The sequence below is a fragment of the Carcharodon carcharias genome, chromosome 5, assembly GCF_017639515.1.
Source record: "Carcharodon carcharias isolate sCarCar2 chromosome 5, sCarCar2.pri, whole genome shotgun sequence".
In the NCBI taxonomy this organism is placed as follows: domain Eukaryota; kingdom Metazoa; phylum Chordata; class Chondrichthyes; order Lamniformes; family Lamnidae; genus Carcharodon; species Carcharodon carcharias.
Window position 1 is genome coordinate 77,843,591 of NC_054471.1, and position 17,681 is coordinate 77,861,271.

The following is a 17,681-nucleotide window of genomic DNA, read 5'->3' on the forward strand; positions in this document are numbered from 1 at the left end:
TCTGTTTAAACCTGAAATACCAGAATATTCCCCCTCCAGTGCCTTTACTGAAATATATTTGCACTGCTTCCTACCCACAACGTATTCTTTTGGAAAACATTTTCTTTTGCAAAACTCCAACTAATGGCCTCTTCCTCTACCACTCCTCTGTCCCCCTCACCTAAAGAGAAATTCACCATGGAAATATAAAATAAGGAAATACTGCATAATTTTATCTTGTGTGCCATGATCCATTTATTCCACCAATTCTAACCTCTCTGCACTTGAAAGAACACACTTGAACTTAGCTTCTGTGCAACACCACTGGAGCTCAGCCAGTAGAGTGCGATTATCCATATATGCATATATACACGTTATGCAGTCTTGTGGATTTATTTTTATTTCTTTGCCAGCAATTATTTTGGTGGCCGTCAATTGATAGAATAGTGTTTTGAGTTATAGTGCAAAGATGCAGAGCTGTGGGATAAATATTGCAATTTCCAGTGATAAATAATCCTTAGATATCCTTGATTGGAGCATTAATGTAACACTTAAATATTAAAACATGAGTATTCCAAAAATATTTTAGTGGCCAGAAGGTTACATCTTGGCCCAAATCAGAGATTTTGAATTTAGAATTTCTTTTTGGCATTAGTCATCATTGTCTCCAACAAGTGGAACTTAGAACTTGGAAGTTGGGTAAAATATCAGATTATTTCAGGCAGTGAATATGGATCAGATATTTAATAATAAATGCCTGGGAATGGTTATACTGCAATTATTTAATTAAGGTGATTTAAATGATAGATAGTTGTAATCATCAGAATTATAAGATTATACATCAGTCTTAAAATCAGCTGTTGATACTTTGTACCTATTTATAGTTAGCACTTTTTCAATTTTAAGCAGAGCTCGTTCCCCATTTTTTTTTACAAGAGAAAAGGCGACTGTGATACTGATCTGAAGTTTATTTATGCAAGATTTCTAGCTAAATAATTTAATATTTTTATGACTGAGCTGAAGAGGAATAATATCTGAAACTTAAAGCAATAGCTATTCTTTAAACGTGGTTAATTTTCAGAGATTCCTTAGTCATAAACCTAGATTAAAGAAAGCAAGTAAATTCTACTTTAAAAGGGAGTTTGATTTGTTGTGGATACGTCGTCATTGGACAAATTGATGGTATTTATTCAAGAAGTCATTTTCTTGAAACCTAGGTTAGATTTGAGAACTTCAGGCATCACTAAAATTCATTTTTGCTTTTAAAACGGATTTCAAAGTTTAAAAGAGCTCTTGGAAGGTACATCTGTTAAAGTATTCATAAATAAAGCATAGGGTTCTAATATTAAGCTACAGGAAGAATAGTTATAGGCTTCCCATGCTGATTGGGAAGGACACAATGCATTTGCTAGTCATATTCAAGAATTTTGTATTTCATTAGGGCAATTTTTGCATATTTTAAGTTTAAATTAGCTGACCCAACTGTTCAGTTAAATTGAAGCCTATAATGTCTAGCTTTGGTGGCAGACCGGACACTGTATTTGGGGGAGAGAAGGAAACCTTAGCTTAATGTAGTCCCAGAGACCTCATTTTGAATCTGGGTTGTTTAGTCCCCCACATCAAACTTGTAATACTGAATTCCAGACTTGGGAGTTTGAAGTCCGGAAATCAGAAAAACGCATGCATGATAAGGCAGTGAATGACAGCGATTGCTCTACAGCAGTGCTTCCCGAACGATTTTCCAATGTGACCACATTTTAACACCTGAATATTAATGTGACCCCAGATGGCAGCAAAAACAAAACACCAATAAAGCAGCACAGTAACATTCAGTATATAATAAACTTCTCAAATTATAGATCAACGGAGTGTTTAAAATTTAATTTGATGTATTAGGTGCTTTAAAGCACTTCATAAAAATGTTATTTTTTATGAACTTGTAGGTTTCAGCCAAGCTGTCCATGTTCCCTGGTGACAGGAGATTCACTGAAGCCCCTACTTCACACTCCCCACCCCCGTAGACCCATTTTAATCACCCTCTCCACATGCGCGTGCACACACCCTTTCCCAACACCCCTGCACTCCCCCATACACACACACCAGCCCCTCATCCCAAACCCCCTCCTCCCCCACAATCACTCAGCAGCTCATCAGCTCAGATGCTGTCTCCTCACTTACTCAGCAGCCCCTCTTTGCAACCCTTCCACACACAGTCACTTACCAGTCTCTCTTGCCAACCCACCTTCTCACCTCTAACTTATTTACCAGCCCCTCTTCTCTCTCCCCTTTCACCAGCCCCCTTTCCTTCCCCGGCCCTTTTATTGGTTTAGTTGTTGGTGTCTGTGAAGCAGAGTCGCTATCCTGGGCTAAGGAGCCTGGACAACAGGGAGACGAGCAGAAACACAGTAAAGTTTGAGGTCTCCACTCACCTTCCTGGTTCAGCTACATAACCTTCTAACCTCCTAGTGCTTCTCGCACTTAGTTAGCGACCCAGTTACACAAGAAGGCCTCTAGCTGCACCAAGTCAGCGCACAGACATCCTGCGCTCGCTTGAACTCTTGCTGGTAGTGATTTCTGAAGTTAAAGAGCACTTTGGGCTCACCGTCCACCTAGTGCTGTTTGGCAAAGTTGATCCAGTAGGTCCAAGGCTGTCTCGCCAGAGCCTCCAGACTGGGCGGTCTTCTCTTCACAATCACCATCGCTGCTCGGAGGAGGAGCAGTTAGCGACTCTTGACTCTAAATGTGACCTTTGTGACCCAATTGATGGTTGCAACCCACAGCTTAGGAGCTTCTGCTCTACAGTCCAATTATTCCTGTTTATAGTTACAAACCAATATTAAGTATTCCAGAAATCAAAAAAAGCTGCACTTTATTAGCATTTCCAACCTAACACTAATACTTGCCTTGGAAAGGGCACAACAAAGGCTCACTAAATTAGTTCCTGGTCTGAGAGAGCTGTTCTAGGATGAGAGGCTGAAAAACTTGAGCGCTCATTGAAACGCAAAAAATTCTGAAGGAGCTTGACAGGGTTAACACTCAAAAATTGTTTCTCCCGGCTGGGATTCTAGCACAAGGGCGCACGGTGTCAGGATGAGGGGCCGATTCTTTAGGACTGGGCTGAGAAATTTCTTCACTTGGGGGTTTGTGAATCTTTGGAATTTTCTCTACCCTAGAGAGTTGAGTGCTCCATTGTTGAGTATTTTCAAGGCTCAGATAATAGACCAATTTTTGATCTCCTGACATCAAAGCATTGGGTGGGAAAATGGAATTGAGGTTCAGTCATGATCATATTGAGTGACAGAGCAGGCTCCAGGGCTCATATGGTCACCTACTACTTCCTACGTTCTTAATGATCACCTATATATAAAATTGTTCAAAGTTTTGGCTGTGCATACTTCTTTGCAGCTTTTCCCATATAAATTCCTATTTCCATGTTTATCATGAAAACTCATTACCCTGTAATTGTACCCTCTCATCAGTGGAGGACAGAATTTTGACCTTAAGATGAGGACTAATTTTTTACGTGTCCCCTGGTCCCTCTCGCCTTTGTATCCTGCTTCATCTAAAGACTGCTCTTTGCATTAGACCAGAGAAGTGAAAGCCATGAGAGCTTAATTTTCTTAATATAAATTTCTACAGAACTACAGAGAGAATCCAGTCATTTCCCCTTGACATTCAATGGCATTACCATTGCTGAATCCCCCATTATCAATGGGGGGGTTACCATTGACCAGAAACTGAACTGGACCAACCATATAAATACTACAAGAGCAGGTCAGATGCTGGGAATTCTGCAGCAAGTAACTCACCTCTTGACACCCCACTGTTTGCAAGGTGCAAACACTGTACACTGTTTGCAAGGTGCAAGTCAGGAGTGTGATGGAATGCTGCCCACTTACCTGATTGAGGGCAGCTCCAACAACACTCAAGAAGCCCAATACCATCCAGGACACAGCAGCTCACTTGATTGGCACCCCATTCACCACCTTCAACATTTACTCCCTCCACCACCGACACACAGTAGCAACAGTGGGTACCATCTACAAAATGCACTGCAGCAACTCACCAAGGCTCCTTCAACAACACTTTCCAAACCCATGACCACTACCACTTAGGACAAGGGCAGCAGGTACATGGGAAGACCACCACCTGCAAGTTTCCCTCCAAGCCACTCACCATCCTGACTTGGAACTATATCACCGTTCCTTCATTGTCGCTGGGTCAAAATCCTGGAATTCCATCCCTAACAGCTCTGTTGGTGTTCCAACATCACCTGGATTTGAGTTGTTCGAGAAGGCAGTTCACCACCACATTCTCAAGGGCAGTTAGGGATGGGCAATAAAAGTGCTGGCCCAGTCAGCGACGTCCACACCCCATGAAAGAAATTAAAAAAACTAGCCACTATCATTCCTGATTTGAGCCTGATGTGTGAGCATTTTTATTATTTAAAAGAGCAACTTCAAACAAACAACATTTTTAAATTTGAATTTATTGGCTTGATTAATTATGGGCAGGATTTTTCAGTTGGCGTGTGGGGGTGGGTACGACACGCCAACACCATAAAATGAAGTGCGATGATGTTGGGCATGTATCCCAACATCATCGCGCAGCCCTGTGATATTTCGTTTGGCGGGCGTGCGCCAGAGTCGGCTGCACGCCTGCTGATAGGTAAACAGCCTATTAAGGCCATTAAGAAAGCAATTGATCTAATTGTTAACGCTGTCCATCCAACCTTAAGGTTGGCGGGCATGCGAAAAGGCCAAGCGGCCGTCACATCTTTTAGGACACAGTCACACGAGGGGACATGTTTAAATAAATTTTGAAACCATTTATTTAATTATTTCAATATCAATTCAATCTCCCTGAGGCAGCTCCGTCCTCTCCCCCGCCCCTCCACCCACCCACACAGGTAGCGCTGAGCACTATGGCTCGCGTTTTATGCTGGGTAGGCCTTAATTGGCCCGCCCGCGTAAAATGGCACAGAGCTGATCATAGACGGCAATCAGCTTCGCGACTGCTCCCGCCGAGCCCGCCCGCCGCCTGAAAAGTTCAGGCCTATATTATCGGGATTGTAACGCTCTGGGAGTACGGTAACATAGTGCTTCGGTTATAGGATTAGTTATCCGGAATCCTGGACTAATGGTCCGAGACGCTACTTCAGATGTCTCCATGGCAGCTGAGGAACTTAAATTCTGTTGATTAAATAAATCTGGCATCAAAAACTAGTATCAGTAATGGTGACCTTGAACTACCAGATTGTAAATACATATCTGGTTCACTCGTGTAATTTGGGGAAGGAAATCTGTTGTCCTTACCGTGTATCATCTACATATGATTTGAAACCCACAGCAATATAGTTGATTTTTAACTACCCTCTGAAGTGACCTAACAAAAGCCCCTCTGTTGTATTCAAGAAGATGGCTCGCCACCACCTTCTCAAGGGCAATTAGGGATGAGAAATAAATGCTGGCCTGGCTTGTGACACCCACATCCCAAGAATAAGTGAAAAAACACTATGTATTGCTAAGTCCAGAACAAATAGTCAGACTTTTATTTGTCTTTTTACGTTCTAAGCAAGTAAAAAAGGATAGTTTGAAAGAATCATTCTTTTGATCTTTACTTTTGCTCCTTAATTCTCATCTCTTTATAACCAACCACCTCTTAAATAATTTGGCTTTTAACACTTGAGCTTGCCATCACATAGTCAATACTTGTTGATTTATTCTTAACTTCGGTGTCCTCCACATATACATAAGTATATATTACCCTCTCAGTCTTTGATTTTAGATGAGCTAATGGATATTAAACTGAAGGTAAATATTCAGTATACTAGCTGACTATTTTCTTTTGAAGCACTCACCAGAGAGCATTATGACAACATGTCCAACAGCAACAAACATCTATTCAGACGTTAATCTCTTTGTTGTCAAAAATATTGATGTTTTAAATGGAAATATAAGACCTCAAAAGAAAGAAATCCATTTATCCTCATGCATTACAAGAAATTAGGGGTGTAATGCTGACAACTATCATGAGAATCAGTGGCCCAGATTTTCTGCTGGTCATGACGGCAAAATTCTCGGTGTTTGCCATTGTTGCTCCCCTGATGATGATGATGATGACAACTTCTGGAGTCCACACATGCAGAATAAAGTGGAAAATCAGAAGTTGCTGTCAGTAATTCTTGCTTCTCCAGAGGATGTGCTGTTGAGGACCTCCCATCTGCAGTCAATGAAAATCAATTGAATTGGTGAAACCTTCCACTCATACAGCTGTTATCCTTACTGTAAAAACACTTGTAAAAGTGAATGAGGTGTAACTGAGTTTTTAACTGTTATGACACAACAGTTGGTAAAGGCTGAGTTGTTTAAATCCCAGAGGGAAACTTGAACAACTGTCATAACCTGTATTTACAATTGGCATGTTTGAGATGCAGCTCTGAATTCAGGAATAAGACCACCAAGCCTCCAAAGGCTTTTTTATATTAAACTAAATTAAGCATTTATTAATTTAATGAATTAAACACACACAGGTCTACAAAGTACTACCATAATAACTTTTAAACAAATCCCCAAATTAATCACTCCCAGGTAAATCTTCACCAAGGCAACAGTAACCCATAGACTTTAAACAGACACCAGGCAAAACACATTTGACCATATGAATTCAAAATGAGGTTCCTTTCAATTTGATTCCTTTGTTGACACGGTTGTAGGCTTACAGGCTGGTTGGATCTTAAATGCCTCTGACTTACACACACAAACTCCTTTCTGTTTATACCTAGCTTTTCCCTTGAATGTAAATTTTCCATCGTCCCACTAAAAATATAAACACATTGCTTGGTGTCTCTAGGTGCAAGATTTCACCCATTCTTTTGAATGGTTTATTTAAAAATGCAAATTGCCCTCTTGACACCTACGTTTCTAAACTTCTCCATGGTTTCTAAACTTCTCCATGTTAATCTAATTACCATTTCAAGCCTACTTCTTGCAATACATCAAAGCATCCAGACTAGTTGGCTTTAATCCAATTAAAACACACACACACACACACACACACACAAATACCTCTAAACTCTATTTAAAAAATAATTTCCAATAACATTATAGACATTAATATCTCTTCATGACATTAACAATGTATTAATTTCATAATTACTGCTAAAAATTCTCACTGGCCCTGAAAAAACTCTTGTTATAGTTGCGGAATTTCAAATTGCTCCATAACAAATAGCACATTTTTTTAAAAAAGCCTTATCGTTTCATGTTTATCTTTATAGTATCGCCTACCTTTAATCTAATTATTTATTTCACTTTCTGAAATTTTAAATTAAAAATGAAGGATTCCATACTAAATAGGAGCAGAATACACCATTCAGCCCTTCGAGCTTGCTCTGCCATTCAATAGGATCATGGCTGATCTGTTTGTGTTTTGAATTCATCATTTCCATCTACCCCTGATAACTTTTGATTCCCTTGCCTATACGAACAAGTGCCTATAACTTCCTGGGTTTCTGTGTGTGAGTACCTTAATCGGCAGAATTTTCCCGTTGACATGTGGGGGCAGGACCTGCATGCCGACAGGTAAAATGATACTCATTGATGTCGGGCGAGCGTTGTGATGTCACCGTGCACCATCGCAATATTTCGGTGGGTGCGCGCGATGATCTCCATTGCGCACCCGCCATTAATTAATGGGCCACTTGAGGCACCAATTGACGGCGATCTTCAGGTCATGCACAGGGGCATCGGGCTGGCGGGTATGACACATTTGTATAAACCTCATCCACGGGTGGGATAAGAGGTGTCAGTGGGGTCGCGAATGTGCTCAGTCAAATATTTAATTTTGAAAGTTACTGATACTTGCCTGTGTGAGCAGAAATGCTTCAAAACTCATACCAGCTGTTTGGACAGGACTCAACCTTCAGGTCTGCACTGTACAGTGGAGATCCTTTTTGGGGCCTGCCAGTTTCAGGAAATTTTCCTTTAGCCTAGGAATGGGAGTTGTGCTCTCCACTGGAGGCACCTCCTCTGAGGAGGAAGGGAAGGCCAGAAATGGGAGGAGGCCAGGAAGTACATCCAGGGGCGCCACCTTTGGGAGGAGAGGCGCAGGCGCAAGGGGCGCAGGGCCAACAGACAGTCCAAGGCGGAAGGGGCCGCAGAAGACGCCACTACCCTGTTGCCAGGGTGCACCTGCGACGAAGCAGCTACCAATATGTCTGAGGTGCAGTGCCAAAGGAGGCTCTGTCTCTCAAGGGAGACAGTCAACTCTACCTGTTAGATGATAGGCCCTGAGATTTCCACTAACGGTGTGGGTGGACATCCCATGCCATTGGCTCTAAAGGTCACAGCTGTCCTCAACTTCTCTAGCTCTTTCCAGGGCTTGGTGGGTGATGTTTGCAGTGTCTCCCAATCAACTGTCCACACTTCTGTCAAACAGGTGACAGGCGCTCTGTTCAGGCGTGCATTTGACGTTCATCCACTACCGCTGGGACCAGGCCAGCCAGACAAAGCGAGCCAGAGGCTTTGCTGCAATTACTGGCTTCCCCAGCGTCCAGGGTGCAATTGACTGCACACATGTAGCCATCAAGGCGCCAGCAGGTGAGCCCGGTGCCTTCGTCAACAGGAAGGGATTCCACTCCATGAATGTGCAGATAGTGTGTGATCACAGGATGCAGATTCTGCATGTCTGTGCAAGGTGCCCAGGCAGTTCCCACGACGCCTACAACCTCAGACACTCCCAGGTGCCGGGGCTGTTCAGTGCTCCAGCACGGCTGGATGGATGGCTGCTGGGTGACAAGGGCTATCCCCTCAGAAGGTGACTCATGATGCCTTTCCGCCATTCAAGAACGGAAGCTGAGCAGTGGTACAATAGGAGCCAGGGCACCACAAGGGCTGTGGTGGAGAGAACCATCAGTCTTCTCAAGATGCGCTTCCGATGTCTGGACCATTCAGGGGGTGCACTCCAGTACCCCCTGGATTGTATATCGCTGACGGTGGTTGCATGCTGCGCTCTCCACAATCTTGCACTGGAAAGGGGGGACGCTATGGACGACAAAGATGTCAATGCAGTGGCTGTGTCTGCACATGATGAGTCCAGCAGTGAATCCGAGGATGAGCGTGCAAAAGGAAATGTTGAGGGGGGGGACGCTGACCCGGGCATACTCCAGGGAGGCAGGGACACTTGGGAGGCTTAAATCCAACGACCCTTCAGCTGGAACACCACAGATGGATCTGCAACAAAATCCTGAGCTGCAGGTTCCATACTCGATACTTGAGTGCTAAATCTGCCTGGATAGGAACATTAACTAAGGGCCTTGTCAATAAAGCTCACTGTGACACAACTCACTCATAACATTGGTAACCATCCACCTGCAAAGGAGAAGAGGCGCCCTCAGCCATGATTACATGTCTAATTTAATGATGTAACAAAATGAACTTAAGGAAACAAAATGACAAAGGTGTTAAACACCACACCAACTAATCATGACCTCATTGCGGGGCAACATTAAAGCACCAGTGAGAAACCCGTGGTGTGCCTAAGGTGTTTTAAATTTACACTTTCGGGTGCTACGTCTAGGTGCTGTCCCCTCACTGGCACTAGCATCTGAGACAGCCTGCTCATTGTGCTGTCCCGTTGGCTGTGAGCTCTGGTGCTGCTAGGACTGCAAGAGTGGCCAGCAGCTCTCATGGGTGGGACTTCCTTCCACTGAGGACCGGAAGGCCCACTCCCTGCTTGTTAAGGCCATTCACAGTGTGTTATCACTACAGGGCAGCCTTTTTAAAAATCAGTCGGTTTGCGACTTTGTATTCAGCCCTATGTCCCCAGAGTATTAACCTGCGCCTCTGAATTATTAGTCTAGTGACATTACCACCACACCACTGTCTGAGAAGGGAAACAGTGGAGACAATTCAGTCTCTGCAAAGCAATTTGAATAAATTAATTTGAAAAAATCTGCAATTCATGAGCTATATGCTGCTTACTGTGCACTCCTCAACTTCACTATGAAGGAACTTTTTATCTTTGACTTTCATTAGTCCATCCTAGGCCATTTAGGGGAGGCGATGGCATAGTAGCATTGTCACTGGACTAATGATCCAGAGACTGAGGGTAATGCTCTGGGGATCCAGTTTCGAATCCTGCCACGGCAGGTGGTGGAATTTGAAATTGAATTCAATAAAAATTTGGAATTAAAAGTCTAATGATGACCATGAAACCATTGTCGATTGTTGTAAAAACCCATCTGGTTCACTAATGTTCTTACCTGGTCTGGCCTGCATGTGACTCCAGACCCACAGCAATGTGGTTAACTCTTAAATGCCCTCTAAACAAGGGCAATTAGGTATTGGCAATAAATGCATGCCTAGCCAATGATGCCCACATCCATGAATGAATAAAATCCATAAAATTCATAAAAAAATATAAATTCATAAAAATAAAAATCCTTGCACTTTGAGGCTCTGTTCTGATTATGTTTCAACCACGTGCATTGCACATGTTTATGGGTCTTTCTGCGCTTGGGCGCATTCTGCCTAACCTACAAGCTCTATTGCCTAAAAGTACAAGGGCTGCAGGCATATGAGAACACTACCACCTGCAAGTTCCCTTGCAAGTTACACACCACCCTAACTTGGAAATATATATTGCCATTCTTTCATTGTTGCTGGGTCAAAACTCCCTGCCTAATAGCACTGTGGCTGTAGCTACACTACAAGTACTGCTGCCGTTACTGAAGATGGCTTACCGCCATCTTCTCAAGGGCAATTGGTGATAACTATTGGCCTTTTCAGTGACACCCATGCCCCATGAATGAAGTAAACATTTTTTTTGAAAAGTAGATTGCAAGGGTACCGGATGCGATTTTATTAGGTGCAATTTTAAGTCCAAATTCTGGTAGTACCATGTAGGAAACTCTAGCCTGGGCTGGTTAGGGGTCAGAATGAGGGGCAAAACAAAGCCTAGAGCCCCAGGATTTTGCACTGGGTGCTTCCTGTTCCTAATCTTTAATGATGTAGAAGCAGAAATCAAAAACAATCTGTTTAGGTTTGCAAAATGATACTAAAGATTTAGTTAAGACCAGCAAAACAACAAAAAATGAGTCTAAATAAACTCTAGTTCTGCACACCACTGGTATGTATTGGCAAAAAAATAGCTATTATAAATACAGTACTAGATAGTGTAGAAATACTTGAAATGAAGCAGAAAGGGATCTGAAGTTTTGGTAGATTTGGCACTTATGAAAATAATTGAAATTAAATTTTCAAGAAAGTTATATGAATATAAGTATAATTAAAAAAAAACCTGATCGCTAGTCACTGAATGTTTTCACAACACTAAGATCTGAATTTTGATCTCCTCGTACAAAATATTAATTGTATAATAAATAATAAAGCCATTGGATTAATTCGGATTTCTGTTGCTAAATTTGATGAAGTTGAAGTGGTATGGAGTTAGTAAAAATGGCAGTGTAATTGAGTACAGTAGGGCATGGGAGAGGAAACTGCTGGTGCTATTGGTGTGTTAGATGTTGACGTCATGAGGGCTTCGCTGGCTTAACTATCTTGTTTTACTCACCCTGGCATGGGAAGAGTCCAACCTTTCCTTAAAAAGTGCTGGTCAAGATTGGGGAAAATCACAGCCTGGGAAAACAAATGTGAATCCATAGCTTCTTTTCTGTGGTATAAAAAAATATGGTCCTATATTAGGAAAATTCTGCAGAATTCAGAGAAATGTGGATTATGTTTTTTTATATTTATTTCAGACTTAAAGGACAAACAAGCTGTGAAGAAGAAAGTAGAGAAAGGAGGATCAAATAGCACACCACCTCCAACTAGCCCTTCTGCACCTCAGCCTACTGTTGAGCAAATTAGACAGAATGTCCGGCATTCTCTGATGGACATTTTAGCAAAAAGGTAAATTAGAGTTAATTTTGGTGGACAAATTTTAGAAGCTATTAAAACAGGTTCAGATTATCTTTGTTATTTTTTTCTTTGTAATCAACAAAGAATCCAAAGGAAAGCAAGGTAAGAAAGAAGCCTTGGTGAAGTATTACTTCCTGTTAAATATTTGTAAATGGTGCCAGGTTAGTCCTAAACTAAATTATGTCAAAAGTGCACTATTGTTGAGTTCAGTGGTTAATTTACTTTTTTTTTTACTACTATCTATCATAAGTTATGTTGTTGTTCTCTAAAGTATAAATATTTCCTACTTGCTATATTTTGCAAGTCACCTAAACTGTAAAGATTCCTGGCCTAACTTTTGAAGGGCAATGCCAGTTACCAAATGAAAGCAACACTATCACTGCAGAAAGTACTTTTAATCAGTGCATGTATGGCATCAGTAACAATAGATTGTGTTTTCTGCTATTATGCTTGTCTGGGAAGGAAATTGTGGGCTCGTAAGCATAGAAGGAGGGAAGTACCATTCAGTAAATCAGCCATTACAGAAAAATAAATAAATTATGGAATATCAAATTCTCAAGCCGCTGCTCATCATAGTTTGAGAGTTATCTGGGTACAGATAACCAAAGTTCTGATGTTCACCTGTTCCTTTGGCATACCTGATTTACCACTGATGACAGCTGGCCCCCAATTTGAATCTCAACTATTTCAATAACATAGAGGAGGGCAACAAACTTGAATGTAGACTTTCATAAGGGGTTTGATAAAGCACCACATAATAGACCTATTAGCAAGATTGAAGCTCACGGGATTAAAGGTTTCATGGAAATGAAATTATCTAGGATTGGAAGGTAGAGAGCAATGGTGAATGATTGCTTTTCAGGCTTGAGGGAAGTATGCAGTGGTGTTCCCCAGAGATTTGTATTGGGGCTACAAGTGAGTTAGATTTGGATATGCGGGGCATAATTTCAAGATTTGCAGATGACATGAAACTCAGAAATGTAGTAAATAGTGAGGAGGATCGTCTCAGACTTCAGAAGGATATAGTTAGTCAAGTGAAACGGGCAGACACATGACAGATGAAAGCTCCCCCCATGCAGTGTGATAGGACGAATGAGGAGAGGCAATAAGTGGGGCAATAATTTTTTTAATTTGGAGTGCAGGAACAGAGACAAATCTGTCAAGTTCAGAAGGCTTTTTAAAACAATATGTGGGATTTTTGGCTTTAGAAATAGAAGTATAGAGTACAAAAGGAACGGAACTTATGCTAAGTGTTTATAGAACAGTGGTTAGGCCTCAGCTGAAATATTGTGTCCAATTCTGGGCACCGCACTTCAGGAATGATGTCAAGGCCTTAAGAAAGGGTTCTTCAAAGTGTTCTATTGCAGAGAGCCAGGCAGTGAAGGATAGAACTGGAGTCTAATCATTAAACACTTTATGAACTTTAATTCACAGAAATGCACATTTCAAACACCTCTTAACCCAACAATCACTGCTTCTATATAGAGAAGATCACAACTGATGCTCCAATTTATGCTCATCACTTGAACACAGTTAAATACTCAATTATTAATGTATGATTAACACAGAGGAAGTTAACTAGAATGGTACCAGGGATGTAAGTCTTCAGTTACTTGGAGAAACCAGAGAAACTGGAGTTGTTCTCCCTAGAGTGAGGAAGATTAAAAGGAAATTTGATAGAAAGGTCTTCAAAATCATGAAGGGTTTTGATAGAGTAAATAAGGATAAACTTTTCCAGTGGTGGAAGTGTCAGTAACCAGAGGACATGGATTTAAAGTGTTTAGCAAAAGAACCAAAGGAGACATGAAGAAGCAAAAATGTGTAGTTACAATCTGGAATGCACTGCCTGAAAGCTTGGTGGACGCAGAGTCAAGAACTTATAAAGGGAATTGAAGGGAATAAAGTAGAGGGCTTTGGGGAAAAAGCAGGGAAATGGAAGTAAATTGGATAGTTCTTTCACAAACACAGCATGCTGAATGGCCTTCTTTGCTATTTCATTCTATGATTTTATGTATTAGTCTCATGAGAAATGCAGTACTACTGATTAATTATCACTATATTAACAATGAAACACATTTTGCTTTTGTTCAGGCTCTCGGAATCGGATCTGAAAGTGCCAGAGGAGCGAGCGACAAAGGTTGCAGCCAGAATTGAAAGAAAGCTATTTTCTTTTTATGGGGACACAGATACTAAGTACAAAAGCAAATACAGAAGCTTGATGTTTAACCTCAAAGATCCAAAAAATCAAGTATGTAAATAGCAATTGTTCAAAAAAAAAAATAAAAAGCTTCAAGAATGCTGATTTTTGAACACTCATGTTTTGTAAGATTAATATAACAGGATTTAGTTTGTCAAGGTTGACTTGGGTAATTGGATTGATGTCACTCATCTGAACACAGGAAATATGTTTTGTGTTCAGTTTGTGCTGGCAGATTTGTTAAATTGTTGAAGGTAAGTTACTTCTCAGATGTAACAAGTTTATCAACTAATATTAATCTCATCATTTTCATAATTATGGATGTGAGAGGCCATTTGCCCCTTCCTTAGTTATCCATCCAGAAATCCTCTAAAGGCTCCCTATTGCAGCATTTATTTGATTTTTAAATGATTGTCTAGTTACTGTGCCTGAAAATCTATTCCATTTGTTGATCACTGTTGTGAAGAATATCTTTCTGATAAATTCCGAAATTTACCTTTGACTAGTTTGAAAATCTCTCTCCCATTGACTTTACAACTTATTTCAATTTTTCCAGATTTGCCTTTTCCACAGTTAGTCTACTGTTAACCATCTTGTACACTTATAACAGATCACTTGCATTTCTTTTCTCAAGGCTCAATCTTTTCTCGGTCTTATATCAGATTCCTTGCTTGCACATCTCCCTTGTGGCTCAGTGAACAAACTCTATTTCCATTGCTTCTGCAGTGATTCATTTGGTAGCACACTTGCCCCAGGTTTGGAAGGTTGTTGATTCAAGTCTCACCCCAGGGACTTAAGCACAAAATCAAGACTAAAGCTCCAGTAAAGTACTGAGGGAGAGCTGTATTGTCGGAGGTGCCGTCTTTCAAATGAGATGTTAAACCCTCTCTGCCCACTCAGGGAGACGTATAATGAATGCTCATTAGCGAAGGACAAGGTCCTCTGTTAAGTACAAATGATCTGATTAAGTAATATTTATAGTTAAAGGACATCAATGAGCTCAATATTAGAAAGTTCCTGGATCCAAATTTTCCATACCTATGAAAACCTTAAAAGACCTTAAGTCACCCACACCCATTCATCTTCAAAGAGTAAGTGCCAGGGTATATAATCTTCCCTCATTAAAGAGTTGTAAAAATTCAGGAATTGGTTTTGTAGCCTTCCTGTGGACTCCCTTCAGTAACTGCACATCTTTGCTGTAATTACTTTCTTGGATCACTGTTATGCAGAAATGGCACTGAAATTTCTGTGCCGTCGTGCTGTTGGGAACCTGCGCTGAAATTTCCAGCTGAGCTCCAGCAGGAATTAAGTTGTTGAAATTTTGTCCTATTTTTCAGAATGTTATACGCTTCTTCTTTCTCTAACCTTTGTTTTTAAAATCCTCAATCTGTCTGTTGTCTTTCTGCATCACCAATTGCCTCTAACCCCAACTGGTACTGAAATTTATGTACTTAAAATTACAATATTTTGTTGAAATGCCGTGGACTGCCTCAGGCATTGAAACTTGTGTGAGGAAATTGTGCTCACTATGTTGAAATGGCTTTCTGGGGTAGATTAATGGAGCAATACCTCTAAAAATATTTAGTAGTATTGCTGCTATGAAGGATTGTTGGCTCATTGTGAATGATAAGCTAGAGTGAGCCAAACAACGTTGCTCGTCAGTGTTTATTTTGTGATAAGAAGACCCCCTACACTTATGGTGGCATAGTGGTACCATGAACACATGGATTCAAATCCCACCATGGCAGCTGATGGAATTTAAATTCAATTAATAAAATCTGGAGTTGAAAACTAGTCTTGGTAATGGTGACCATGAAAACTATTGTTGTAAAACCCATCTGGTTCACTAATGTCCTTTAGGGAGGGAAATCTGCCAGAGCAAATAAGCTCTGCCCTAAGATAAAAGCAAAATACTGTGGATGCTGGAAATCTGAAATAAAAACAAAAATAGCTGGAAAAGCTCAGCAAGTCTGATAGCATCTGTGGAGAGGAAGACAAAGTTAATGTTTCAAGTCTTCCTCTCCACAGATGCTGTCAGACCTGCTGAGCTTTTCCAGCTATTTTTGTTTTTATTTAACCTCTATCCTACATGCGACTCCAGACCCACAGAAATGTGGCTGACTCTTAACTGTCCTCTCAAAGGCACTTAGGGATGGGCAACAAATGCTGGTCTTGCCAGCAACACCCCACATCCGATGAAAGAATAAACTAAAAAAAACTTCAAAAGTAATTCATAGTAGGAGACATTTTGCTGTTTCAGTGCTAGTTTTTAAAAGTATTTTCCCTTTTTATCCTTATTTTCCTAAATGACACCAGTGCTTATATGACAGCAGGAGTACAATAACATAATTCATATCAACAAATATAAAATTATATCACGTGAACATAAGCCGTAATATTGGAAACTGTCTGCATTTGGTTATCTTTGATGGGACATTTGAAAGAAGAGTTAAAATGGCCAGGAGGGAACTCTGCTTTCTGAATTCAAATGTGCCTCCTGGCAGGATTAAACCTTTGTTCGTTTAAAACCACTGAAGCTAGAGAGCTAACTTTTTGAGGAAAAGAAGAACATTTTAAAATAATTCATAAATTAATGCATAATCTAAAAACAGTTTGCCATTGCTGTCCAAATGACTGAAATTTATGCAGTTGATAACTGCTGTGCAGAACTGGAGGTTGCTGATTGACAGGTACTGCAATAATTGATCAAATTGATTTCAGCACCTCTGGATTAGAGAATGGAAATTAGCCAGCCATCCTGTTCCTATGCAGTGACTATCACCAGGAGTGTATCCTTGAGCTTGTGTGTGATATTGTCTGTAGCTCAGTTACTAGTCAGCACTCACCTGTGAATCATGGGTTGCCCAGCTAAAGAAGCATTTGTTTTTAGATCTCACTTATCTTTGTAGCATATGAGACAGTTGTGACTTAGCAAAACATTTTGATGTCAGCACTTGTTTGTAAACATTGCAGAGAATATTACTGAAATTTACTGCACCAGCCTAAAATTGCAGGTGCATTTGATTATTGCATAACTGATAATAGTTTTTGAGTTCGCACATTAGAAGATTTTTAAATTAAAAGTTAGGAGAAAGGAATTTGGGAACAGGAGTACACCATTCAGTCCCTTGAGTTTTCTCCACTGTTCAGTTAGATTGTGTCCCATCTGTATCTTAGCTCTTATCTACCCACCTTAGTAATTCAAGTTTTACTATGGAAAGTTAATACAATTTCATCATTTAGTTATTTATATGATTAAATACACTTGCTTACAGAAATGAAAATTAATTTTTATCAAATATAAATTATTGCTGAATAAAGAGACATTCTATTGAAGCGTTCTATCTTGCACTCATGAGGACAGACACAAGAGTGCCAAATTTCAAAGCAAGCAACAATTGATGAGAAAAGTCTGCTGTTTGGTTGGCAAGTGGACTCTGGTTGAAGTGTTGCCACGTAGAAAACACCAGGGGACTATTGACGCCACACGCTTTTGTTTGATTCAACAAGGTGCAATGCCTGGACATGTTCTTTTTGCCTGCAGAGGACAGGTTCCTGTGTATGAATATATGTAGCTTCTAGCA

The 17,681-nt window shown here is 40.6% G+C and overlaps 1 protein-coding gene across 1 annotated transcript in view; it reads left to right on the forward strand.

The window, feature by feature from the left end:
* Positions 1-17,681, forward strand: part of phf3 (PHD finger protein 3) — a 133,952-nt gene that overhangs the window by 82,759 nt on the left and 33,512 nt on the right. The window contains exons 7-8 of the mRNA XM_041187764.1: positions 11,741-11,891; positions 13,992-14,148. Of these exons, the coding sequence (XP_041043698.1) occupies positions 11,741-11,891; positions 13,992-14,148 (308 nt within the window). The remainder of the gene's footprint in view (positions 1-11,740; positions 11,892-13,991; positions 14,149-17,681) is intronic.